We start from the raw sequence: 13,634 nt of genomic DNA, 5'->3' as shown, positions 1-13,634 counted from the left end.
CCGGAAAGAGATTAAATTCGGCAAATCCGAAGATTGCCGAACCCTTTTTTTTTTCTTTTTAAATGCCTTTTTAGTCTCATATGAGACTAATTTCAGCTGATCTTTATTTATACATCTTTGTACATTGATAAGTTGTTCTTATACATAATATTTTACATGAATATTATTTTTTTTTTATATACATGAGTTTTCAAATTTGGAGTTTACAATCTTCAAGGAACTTACACACTATTATACAAGCTACAATATTTGGTTTGGCTATAATAGATTCTATGTTGTACAGTGGAAAAATTTTACATTTTTTGAGATCTTTTAATAGTTTCTTCCTTTGCTCGTTATAAAGAGAGCACTGAAAAATCTTCATCTTCATCTTTCATCTTCAAAATTTAAATCTTCGTCGTATGTGTTCTCTTGTGTACTGCATTTACATTTACCATCATTTATTATATGTTTACGAGCTAAGGATACTGCAAGATTATAACGATTGCTGCGCATTCGATTAATTGTTACAATAATTTTTCTACTAAGTCTTGATTTGTGGAACCAAGGCTTTTGTTTCTTTGTGTAATAATTTTTGAAGTATATAATGCCTTTTTCGAGACCAACAATTTCAAGAGATTGACAATTTTTGAGATGCATGTCCTGTTTAAAGTATGAAGTAAGATCTGTGAAGGGTATAGTATTAATGTTTGTCTCTTGAAGCTCGCACGCTGCCTTGGCGCACAAATCAGCACCCTCGTTTCCAATTATTCCTATATGAGAGGGTATCCAGAACAGTTGGATTGTTTTGTTACTAAAATCGAAATCGAGTCTATCTTGGTGAAATTTATTGAACTTAGATTTAATTTGTAGGATATAATCATTGATTTTAACATTTATTTTGTTTGAGTTTAGACTTTGTAAAACACTAAGAGCATCTGAAAAAATAAGGAAGTTTCGATTTGTGTGAGCCAAGGCAACGTCAAACGCATTGTTAAGAGCAATGCATTCTGCAGTATACACTGACGCTTCTTTATCTATACTCTTAATGATATGTATATCTAGTTCTGGGCATATGCACGCAGATCCTGTATTCATAGATTCATTTGATTTACTACCGTCAGTGTAAATTTTAATTACATCGCTGTTTTGAAAGAAACTATTAAAGGACTCATTTGGATTTTGAGATTTCTTTAGTAAATTTCCAAATGTTGAGTTATATGGAATTTGTGTAATAACAGATTTATAATCATAATCATAAATGTTAAATTTTTTTTTATATCTAAACTTTTTACATTATTTACAAAAGAATTTATGCATTGGAAAATAATTTTTCGGCGGGTATTGCCCTTTTTTTTTACTATATTATAGTATTTGGCAATATTTTGATTTACTACTGTCTCTGTGTTTGAGTGCGTTTTTGCTAGATAGCAATTACATTGATATTTTATTCTTTCTTTGAGAGATATTAGTTTTGATTCTGCTGTGAGTATATTTAAAGGTGTACTAATCCGAAAACCCAGTGATGACCTAATTGCTATATTTTGTTGTAAAGCACTAAATATAGTAAAGTTTCTCTGTGGTACATACTGGGGCTCTAATCCAGAAACACTTATAACTCTAGCCAATTGGTTGGATTTTTGAATATTTGGTTTGGACTTGGTTGACATAATTGATCTGCCATTTTGAATTTTGAATTTCTGATGTTGAATTAAAATTCAGCGATCACAAAAAACTTTGCAAAATAAATCTCATTTTATTAGCATTTATTAAAATTTGATCTGCCACATTCGATCTGTCATTATGAATTTCAAATTTGTGCTGTCGGATTCAAATTCAACGAACACAAAAAGGAAGATTACGATTTTACGAAAAAGTTATTTTATTAGAATCTATATTTAAAATGTTGGGACGGTGTTATGTTACGGAATACCTACGATTGAATAATCTAAAAGAAAACATTAAATAATTTTAAAGAAGATCATTAAATGAGATGACTGGATCTCTGTCTAGTTGTAAGTTGTATCATTGTTTCAAGAACACATTAATTTTCTTGAATGAAACCTCCCTTCTCTTTGTTTACAATAATAACGTAATATTTGTAACAAGTTCGTTACTATGTTATTGTATTTTCTATATGAATTTCAGTTTCCTGGAGGTAGTGCATTGGAGTCTGGAAAGATTGTAAAGGGCGATCGTATAATTTCCATTTGTGGACAAGATATGCGTGAAGCTTCTGTAGAAGATATTGCTTTCCAATTAAAAGTTTCAAATCCTGTGCAACTGAGACTGGCCAGATATAAACCGATCAAGCAATGACAGGCATGTATTATCGTTATATTCAATATTTTGTGCATGTTTTATGCTCCCAGTTTAACATGCTTTATAATATATTAAAATTAGTTAAATATTCTTAATTAATTTTTCGAATACTTTGAATACTCACAGAATATTATTAAATACAATGATATATATAGGAGATAAAGCGTGTAAGTTAGTTCCTATAAGATGTATTTCACATTTTAAAGATTCGATGTAACTTTATCCCGTATTTATTATATATGTGTATGAGTAGAATTATATTACTTTCATACAAACTGTATAGATGATAGTTAAATTCATAACTCATAGTCCTGCCATAAAACGTTAAACATGTACAAATATTTAGAAATATGAACTGTTACTAGAGGAAGAAAAAATTAACGCAGTAACTAGTTCATAACATCTTATTTAAGGAAATTTGAAAACAGCTGTTTAGATAACAGATCCTCTGAAATTAAATAATTTATGACTTTACTATGTGATACAACGAGTCGTCAATTATGTGGAATATGTTTGAATTTTCATCGTTTTATTTACGTACAAGAAATTATTTATTCTTAAAAAAACATTAAAGAATGGTATTTTATGGTAGCTGAGCAGTAATTTCCATAATTTTCTAATTTAATTTTTTACAGAGTTCCATCCTCTGGAGAAAAGTGTTTTTTATAGTACGTGTTTTTTTTGTTCATGCAAAATGACGAGCAGTTATCGTGCTCACCAGGTCGGCGCAACGTTTTAGTCGCAGTACACGTTTGTTCTCATAAATCAATAAATTAATTTTGTTGGTGAATGAAAAAATGTATGAGAATACACTAATGTATGATAAATGAATTCCGTAAATTTGAAAAAATTCGATCGACAACTTTCTTAAAAAAAATACCAAAATTAAACCAGTTTATAACACAACTGATACGGTTCTCTCTAGTTTATTACTACAGTTCTTTGGCGATTTACTGACCATTAAAATTGATTATTTCAATTATTAAATTTGAATAAAATATGTTTCACGATGACTAAATTTAGCAACGGGTCACAAAATGACTATTAGTTCTATAAAGAAAATCACAATCGTGCTTGTTATGTACTCATGCATCGTTCATTCCGCACCCGTTCTTTTCAGAGCGTCTGTACGCGACAGAAGACAATCATCTTCGAGGACCTATACATCTTAGCCTCCTGTTTACCAATTAATCTGTGGAAAATCTTTTGCAAATGCAAAAATTTTTAGGCGTAAGATAAAAATGCTCTCATCCATTTAAAGGTTTTTACGGTCGTTGAATACGTTAGTGAATAGATTTTAAAAATTGGAAATATGCCAAATTAAAATTGTCGATATTTCAATATCTTCATTTGCTTACCTGCTTGTCGTATTAACAGAAGTTAAATGGAATTGTTAAAAAAAACATGGGACCTGTTTTTAATGGAAATAAAAAAAATATTTATTCTGAGGTCGCTAATTATGATTTTGAAATAAATTTAAAAGTTATTGAGAAGACTTCAGATTCGTATTCAGCGACATCGAAACCTATATGCTTTGGTAGCAAATTCTTTATAATAAATACATCTTCGTATATAAGCATTCATAGCTATTGAAACGTTTTGCGAGATTTTTAGGAGGTTTGTGTACTGTGCAGGCTTCTTTATAGGAAATATCACTTACCTTTAAAATAAAAATAATCTTGATATATCACTTAGTTTCTATGTATCTCTCTCACACACACTCTCATAAATTTTTACAATATTTATTGTTGATCCGCAAACAATAGGAAGTATATGCCTCTATTCTTTCCTTATACTAGTTTCTAGGAGAGGGAAAGAGATAGCTGAATATACATTACAGTGGAATGCACGATGAGTCCGGTGATTGTAGTCCAGCTGAAAATAAGGACGATAATAGCTCAAAACCACAGGTGATCACGATGATCCCCATTCGTCGATTATATTATCTTTGGGATAGTTTTTGACTCAGTGACTTTTGACTTGTGAACTTTTGCAGGCTGGTGTTTGGAGATTAGGTGAAACTGTACTCCTGACAGTTCTATTACAATAACTTCTATAGGTTGATATGGATGATTTAGGAGGTCGTTCCCGATACTAAAGGATATCACAATGACTCCTTAGACCTGGAAAGGACCGTGGAGAGCTTAGACAGCTACTAATCATAATCACATTTGGAACTGAACTCTTTAGAAGTTTGATTTGATAATTAGGCTGGTTTTTGTCAACGCCAATACAATGACTTTGCTGCATAGAATTTAGAGTGAATAGCAGAATTCCTGATCGTTAGATGAGACATTATTCTCCCTAAGACCAGGAATTATTAAGGATAATCTCCCACAGTTTGCAGTACAATACTGTAACGTGACAAAAAGATCAACCTCTCAATACTCCTGTACTGAGAGTTCACTCGTTACAAATAGACGACAAGGACGCGCGGCTATTGTCAACACCAGCTGATAGATGAAAAACGTCTGCCAAAAGTGAATCCGCGGAAAGTAATAGAAAAAGAATCCGATAGAAGATTAGCGCTTCTCGGTAATAAATATCGGATTACAATCAGTCAAATACGACATGTCAAATCAATCGAGGCATGATATTCAAAAACCGGAATTACTAGAGAGAATAGTCGAAAATCAGAAAAGACAAGTGAGTATAGTTCAAGTCCACGTAACTTAAATCCGCAAGGTTATCGCATTTAGAATCGTTAAATTGTTAAGCTCGATTTATGCCCTCTGGGATAGAGCATATTCGTTTCATTACTGATCATAATTGTGTCGAAAGGCTACGGAACATTAGCATTAGCTATTCCGCTTAGAGAAAAATTGTCCAAGTTCTGAGGAGAACATAGCGATCTACCTCAGAAACTTCAATCGTGGCAATATTGTTATAATCTATAATCCGCGCCGTGAGTAGTTGAGTCGCACACAGTGCCATAGCCAATAGATAGGCAAAGCGCCACTAGGGCTATAGGACCAACACAGGCAGATCCTCTGTACCTCACATACAGGTCAGAGAGAGATAAGAATAGAAAACAAACATAGGACGATTCCTTGACAATCCTTCCTACAATACCGACCGTTATATCAAACGATTATAAGGGATACACGTCACAAAACGACTTGTACTGATTAACGATAATTCAATAAATTTTTTGTTATTTGATTTTAGTTTATCAACCTGTGTCGACTAAATTCTTAAAGACGCCAGCCCCGAGCACTTACCTACATCCCATTTCGTACACTCATAAGGAGCGTACGAAATTGCACTATCAACAAACGTTACAATACTGGTCACTGATTTGCTTTGGAAAACAGGATAGGTTGTGACCGACGTCATATCTCAGGACTTAGCTTAGCGTAGCGGGATATTCGTTATGTCGTCCGTCGCATGTGTTATGGTCAACGACCAAATGTATCGTCATTGTCAGGTCCTTGATCATAAATAATGGCCATCAGCCAAACCTGTAGTTGACAGGGAATAGGTCGGTGGTGGTATACAAGTAATAAAGCAATAAACATGGATTATTTTCGGGAATACTCACGAAATATCGAATAAATGCAAACATAAAAAATTAGATCATCCACCATTGTTACACGATGTAGGCAACTCAGTTGTTCAATGAGATCGAGAAATTATTAATTAATTGCAAAGATTTTCCGTTACCGATAATGTCAGCGGTTTACCATCTCAGGAGATAAATGCGAATCTTAGCTAGTTCGGATGGCAGGCGACAGATGTCACCAGTAATAATAGCCATCTATAGGACTTAGTTGGAACTAACCAAAAAGAGTAATAATTATCAATAATTATTAACGTTTACGAGTACCAACCGAACCAGGCCGTCGAAACGAATTATCAAGTAGCGAATGAATTGTTATAAATAATCAATTAAGCGAGATATTCGACGACCGGAAATATGTTACGTATGCTGCACCAAAGCATAGAGATCTGCATCGGCAGGCGCCGCGCGACGGCATAGTGTAGCATAAGGCGAGTTAGCATTAATAAATCAAATGTTAACGTAGTTTTTACGTAGCCAAATAATTGGTGAAATAATTGGCGTACGTGACTTAAAGCGATTGTAATGACCGCCAAAAGAGAAAAATAAGGTCAAGTAGCTCTAATGGAAAATTCCTAAAATTAGTTGCTAAATCCACAAAATGTGATTTTCTAGCTTTAAGGTAGTCATAAAATAAATTATGTAACCATCCACCACTACGTTGACACATTGCACATATTGTTAATAATAAACAGATGATCCTAGTCCGATCTTTAGCATAAGATTTGGTATTGTAAAAAGTGATAATTAAGACCGCTGTAAATGTATCATATGTTATAATTGCCACCACAATTGAGGGTCATGATTAATTGTTTGTACGCGTCAATAAATATTAAATGTTTATTATGCGCAAGATATTTCGAGTTACGCAATTTCTTATGATGTAAGCAACAATATGACTATCGTATGATTGTCACCAATTGTATTTTGTAAAATAGTCATGTTGATGCTAGATTTTATTAATTTATATTTATTAATAATTAAAATTTGCGTAATGTCATGATGGTGGGGGAAGCCCCTATGTAAGGTGTCGCACCGCCGCCATTCAAGGATTTTGATTGAATCTTCGCGAGCGACAACGTATCGCGTCGTGAGCGGTAGATCAACCGTCGGGCATTAGAAAGCGTGCGGATTAGACAAAGTCTATTGTTATATAGCTGCGGAATAAATAATTCTTTTGTAAAACATAAATTCGTTGTGAATCGAACCGCGCATGACACGCGTGTGTTTTATGTGAATTATGCAATAAATTATTGGTTTAATTAATCTGCGTGTAATTAATTATTTAATTCACATCATCAGAGCCAGTGGGCTTCTCTGTCCTCTCCAATAATAGGGGGAGATACAGACACGGAGCAGCCATTTCACGCGACGTTTAAAGGATTATCCGGGATCGGCGATAACGTGATTGGACTATGTTTCGCATTGCCGTGAGATCTGTTTGGAGTTAATACAAGGTTCCAGAGACGACATCGATACATTGATTAGTATTCGCCTTCGGCGGACATTCGTGTTCGTGTTTCCTGCGGGATAGTTGTCGAGAAAGTAATTCATTCATCCTCCAGGATTGACGGATCATTTCGCATGGACGTTCTAGTGAGGCAATTGTTCGATTGCTGATTTATTATAAATCATGAGATAGTATAATTCTCATATCGTTATATCGGGTTGAGCCTTTCGTGTGTGCTCAGTGACACGCGAATGTAAGGCGAAACGGCGCGCCATCTAGCGGTGACGCCACGAATTATTTTCAATCGTGTAGATCCGTGCTCGGTAACGAAGCAATCCTGGCGTGATACTGACCGCGTCGTTAGGGATAACCTAAAATAAGTCAGGCATAAACTACAAACACTTTTGGCGTGAGTGCGACCGATAGTGCATGAGTGGACGAGAATCCTGCAAAGATTGCCTTTTCAAGAATACCCACCGGAGCCTAGAAATTCGGGAAGACTGCACCGCCATCTACCGCCTTTAGAAGCAGGTGAAGCGATCTAGAGTGACGCTCGATCGATACAAGTCGATTCGCCGAGTGTATCCACGGGCATCCGGCCACAGCAGCCGAGATTCTTACGGAACCACCACATCCTGAGGAATTCCGACGCCTAGGCGTGAGCCATAGGGCACAAGCTAGTAGCCTCCACTGGAGCAACAGCGACTCCGACCCGTGAATAGGGGGATTATATACCTCGGAGCTGGACATCCTAACCGACTCCTCACATGGAATCCAGCCACCCGGTCATTTCTTGTCGAAGACCGAAAACCGGCAATTAGTAACGTGGGGAAAATGCGCCATTGTAAGAGAGCGCCCACGAGGAAAACTGCTGGGGTGAACAACTCAGCTGGCAACCGTGTTAATTAACAAAAGAATTCGACACGGATTCTTCGGATCGAAGCCCTGGTCACACCTAACATTTCCGGGACATAACATTCCCCGATGAACCTGAATTCACGAAAGGAACCAAACAAGCACATACTTTCGGAAGCGCGAATCTGCACCCGGGCCCGTCAAATAAGGAGCCGCTGCCCAAAGGGAGCGCAAGAAGGCAGCTGTCCGGTCACAAGGTTTTCTATTTAATTTTTAGCAATTATAATTTCTGAGATTTCACTGCTCCTTCTCGCCTTTTAGTGTATACTTATCGTATGACAGACTTGGATTGAATAAATTCCTATCAGGAAAGCCGCTACTTATATCATCGAAAGGAATACGTTATTTTTGGTGAGTATATCGATTTTTATTATTCCCATGTATTAACTTCTAATTTGATTTAATATTTTAATTTGATTAGGTGGATTAGGGGTTACTTCAAGTACCGGTTTGCTAATATTTCTATTGTCTTCGGCGCATGCCAGTTGATAACGCTTGAGAACTTGTTTGTTTTGATTTCAATTGCTATGATCGGTTTTGGATTCATAGAAAGTTTAATACTACGTTTAATACTACGCCCTGGTCTCAACTAATTAGTTCTAGAAAGTTCTATTTGTTATACATAGGAATTACATAGGTAAATGGGTAGTTAAGCAAATAAACAATTGGCAAATTGATTTTCTATTGGTCATTGGTATTTGGTTGACCCGCCCTATCTCCATGTACATACGATATGGAGAGCTGCGAGTGATAGCGCCTCTAGTTATGTTTAAAGTCGGTACTTGAGTGTCGGTCGGTATGATACCTACGCACGGTTGCCGCAAATATTAATTACCCTTTAGTTAGGTTTCGAGTCGGTAATTGGGTATCGGTCGGTATTATACCTACGCACGGTTGCCGAAAATTGTCAGTTACCTTGGAAACAGATATTAGAGTAAGTCCTACGCTCGGTGGTCGGTAAAGATATTATCGCTACCTACAGTCGGTATTTGACCCGTGCGACGAAATCAAGGATAGTTCACTGGCGATTACGGTCGTCAGTGCAGAGGAAATAAATATAAAGATAGATTAGAGGTGGAAGATAGTGGATGATTTACTTAATAAAAAACCCATCATACGGAAAGTCTAATAGAGGAACGTCGTTTCTAATTAATAACCCTGACTAAACGGACTCTCAAAGGTCTAGGTGTTGTAAAGTGTTGAAGCTACAAAATTGACAAACTAAACTAGATTTTATGCAATTATCAATCTAGGAACACATGAAATCAGGTTCTGCTCAAATTAGAAAATACAAATCATGCTAAGTGAGACTCGTCCTAATGTCTTTATCCTTCCTCGGGTGTTACGAGTTTTGGAACTTTAGAACGCTACGATAATGTAATAATAATAAGTCAGAGGGCATTGCTGCAACCCGCACTTAGGCCCGAGGCCCATTATGCACCCCTCTTTTTTTACCTCTCCTTCCTCCTTACACCAGCCCGCTACTCCTGACGAAGGTCAGCAACGCCGTTAGAGGGAGGGCGATATATCCCTATGTTCCAATAGAGGGGCCCCTAGGTGCCTACCTCTCCTCCCGGCCAAGGCCGGGCACTGGCATATTATGTGAACGGGCGTTTCCTCGTCCTCTCCACATTTCCTACACGCATTGGTCTCTGCACTTCCCAGTGTGTACACTGGACCTCAATAATGGTGGCAGCGGTGGACGCAGTGTGGTGAGGAAAGAGAGGACATTGGGCAGCGCCTGCTCACGTATCTTGGCTTGTGCGTGCAAGGCAAAAAGCACTTCGGTGCGAGCGAGACGCCAGAGTGTCGCTCGGTGCGTCCTTGTTGCCCAGCACGAGTGTAACCGAGACGACAAGAAGGCCCCATCATGCTGAATAGGGAGCTGGGTGGGGAACTGCTCGTGTTCTGACGCGGTGTCGAGCTCTCGCGTGTTTCCTTTACCATTCCGAGGACCGAGGACGTTGACGAAATTCACGCCGGGAGACACTCGTCCAGTTTCGTCTCTTTCTTTGCTTCCTCTTACTGTCCCACTCGCCTCCCCTCTCCCGCCTATTCTCCCTCTCTCTCTTTTGGACCCACCTTTCTCTTCTTCTCTCCTCATCGTCCTAATCTCCCCGTCTCTCTCTCTCTCTCGGCTACTTCCATCCCCCCCAAATACTGAGGTCTCTAACGGGTGTCTCAAAAACTCTCTCTCTCTCTCTCTCTCTCTCTCTCTCTCTCTCTCTCTCTCAGACTGACGCTCCATAACGAGGACAGCTAATACCCGATAAAGAGGGAGAAGGAGCCGCGCGACTCTCACCGACTCATGCTGCGCGAAAAGGACGCAACGCAGGATGCTTTGACTTCTCGGTCGCACAATAGCTCTCGCTGTGTTGCACGCATGTATTCAGGTAAGACGACGGTCACACCCCAGTCTCCTGTCTTACCACATTGCACTGCGTCCACAAGCTGAAACCTATTCCTCGACATTATGTTGCACCTATCCACAAGACGTCAATATGCTGGACGCTATTCCTAGACACCCCGTCATTGTCGCACTGTCGCATCTGTTTTTGTCGCACTAATGCTATGTGACGAGAATTGGTCAGGGAAAATTGGTTGGCGCGCGTGGTAGGGTAGTAGTCCCCCGAGCGCCTCGAGCGAAACTCATAAAATTTAGGCGTTTTTCCAAACGGATAATTTAACCCCTTAGCAAACTCATATTTGGATGTTTAAAAGCGCGTTTTAATCATTGAAATCTCAGCTACAACGTGGATAAATATGAAACTTCTATTTCATCGGTTTCCTAATGAAAAATGGCGGGGAAGCTTCGGGTGCGCTTGCGAAATCTCGAGATCTCCGTCACGAGATCATCTCCAAGAACAATAATTTTGTGAAAATCTGCAGTATCATTAAAGATGATATCACACAGAAACTGGACCACATTGGCCAGCACGTTCGGAAGTTATGGCCAATTAACTGTTTTCACTTCAAGAGGGTGTAGCTCCCCCTAGAGTGATCCTACAAGGGTTCAATAGGGTGTTTTTTGAATGCTGAAGGATGCTCTCTCTCGTACCATAACTAGAAATATGAATTTCCTTTCGGAACTACTAGATCTCGAATTCTTCAAAAAGTTCCAAAATGCACTTTTTTACTCCAACCCCTGCCATTCGGCCATTTTGTATCCGATCGGGATAAAACCTTTACCATTCGAACGGGAAGGGAATTTCCTAAACAATATGTTTTTGGTTTTTCGAAATCTGTCATACTTTCACAAAAATGTAAAAAAATTCAAGTGTTGCACTTCAATTGGACGTTACTGTATAATGAGACCGCGATGTTCATATTATTTCGCCTATTACTTTTTTTACAGAGCGTGGACTTTTTGCGTAGAGCACAAATGTACGATATTATAGGTAAAATACTAAGTACGATACCTTGGCTATCCCCACTTGACCCCTACTCCGCCCGAACCTGCGCGACGCTGTGTCGGTCTCTCGTGGAACCGAGTTTAGATAAACCTTGAAAAAGATATTCACCTGGCGCAGCTCGGGTCGGTGGCTGTCAGGACTCTAAAGTAATAAATTATACGATATGTTGGACACCAGTTAGTTCTTTTCTTCAACTAATAATAATTAACTAGCTAAGTTATGAGACAATCGCAAGGTGGGCGATTGGATGACCCAAGGAAAAGAAATTGCGAAGCCAAAGACACAGTATTCGAACGAAGAATATAAATTTATTAATTGAACTTACTTGCATGATATCAACGGATGTCGATTACAATATTCCAAATTCCACAATATCGATTCTTAGTCGTTTCCAGCATCAATATTTCCAACGGCTTCAATATGATCCAATTTTCAATAGGTTTCAGTTTCATAGTGGTTCTAAATAATTCCAATTTTCACAAAAGATATAGACAAATTACGAGATAGACGAAATTCCTCGAGGACTAACTTCCCCGCACCTTGATTGACGAAATAGAGATGTCGTACGTGTTAGGCGATGCCTACTTTACCGGCTCAATTGTTGTATAATCGCGTGGTCCGTATGATCAGCACTCGGCCTAGCGAAATCAATACTCCGGCACCTGCGCATTCAGCCCTCCAGTGTCTTTGTCAAACTAAGGTGATGCCCAGTTGCGCACAAACCCAATTGGACACAAATGCGAATTTCCGTCTCCTGAGCGATATTCCATCAATAATTTTCAAACATTTAATGCTCTCTTCAGTCGGACTCGCTCGCTTCGCTCACTCGTCGACGATATACTTATCCACTAACCTACCCAGTCTCCGAAATTTGAACATTCCACCCTATTCTAACCTTACCTAACCAAACCTAGCATAAACTGACGTTAAACCACATAGAATACAGGGTGAATCACGAATCGTGATCAGTAGAGATTACTTTGTTATTAGCAGTCCGATCGAAAATGTTTGTATCAGCTTTCGCATGGTTTCAAGAGTGCTTCTACGTGATAGTGAAAAATTACTGGTCAACTCTTTTTTTAAATGTTTTTTCAAGGTTACCTTGAATTTTTGCAACTGAACATATAATTTTTTTACGCCTGTCTGTTAGAGGATTTCAAGACGAAATCGGCACATGTAAAGACATGACATTTTTTTCATCTGGTTCGAAAGAAAATTAAGAAACTTTGTATCACAAGGAGAATCACAGCTACGCTGTTATTACGCAACCAATGTTGTTGACAAGTCAAAATTTACCAATCTTAATTGTAGCGATGTTCAAAATGGTGTCCACGAGCTGCAATGCACTCGCGTAGACGGTGAACAAAAGATTGTTTTGCATTCTTTATGGCCTCTACACTGATGGTTGAGTATGCATCCGCAATCCTTCGTCGCATAACTTCCGGTATTGTTAAAGCATCTGCATAAACTTCGTCTTTTAATGTACCCCATAAAAAGTAATCTAATGGAGTAAGATCGGTAAATAATTTTGACTTGTCAACAACATAGGATGCGTAATAACGGCGTAGCTGTGATTCTCCTTGTGATACAAAGTTTTTTAATTTTCTTATAAACCAGATGAAAAAACTGTCATGTCCTTACATATCCCGAATTCGTCTTGAAATCCTCTAACAGACAGGCGTAAAAAAATTATATGTTCAGTTACAAAAATTCAAGGTAACCTTCAAAAAACATTAAAAAAAGAGTTGACCAGTAATTTTTCACTACCACGTTAAAGCTCTCTTGAAACCATGCAAACGCTGATAAAAACATTTTCAATCAGGCTGCTAATAACAAAGTAATCTCTACTGATCACGATTCGTGATTCACTCTGTATACTATAATAAGATATCGCTCGTACTTCATTCTATTCTATCTATTAAAAGTGCTCAGGATTTGCAGTAAAAAGTCATTTGTGTCCAATTGGTCTGTGCAACAGTCCTCCCCCCCCCCCCCC

At 38.1% G+C, this 13,634-nt stretch overlaps 1 protein-coding gene across 1 annotated transcript in view; it reads left to right on the top strand.

Moving 5' to 3' along the window:
- Window positions 1–3,988, top strand: part of LOC107265201 — a 280,971-nt gene extending 276,983 nt beyond the window's left edge. The window contains exon 34 of the mRNA XM_025082561.1: window positions 2,128–3,988. Within this exon, the coding sequence (XP_024938329.1) occupies window positions 2,128–2,298 (171 nt within the window). The 3' untranslated portion in view covers window positions 2,299–3,988. The remainder of the gene's footprint in view (window positions 1–2,127) is intronic.
- The last annotated feature ends 9,646 nt before the right edge of the window (window positions 3,989–13,634 follow it).

This window comes from Cephus cinctus, unplaced genomic scaffold (genome assembly GCF_000341935.2).
Source record: "Cephus cinctus unplaced genomic scaffold, Ccin1 Ccin1_scaffold0017, whole genome shotgun sequence".
Lineage (NCBI taxonomy): Eukaryota > Metazoa > Arthropoda > Insecta > Hymenoptera > Cephidae > Cephus > Cephus cinctus.
Note: the sequence above shows the minus strand (reverse complement) of the source record. Positions and strands in the feature narration are given on the sequence as shown.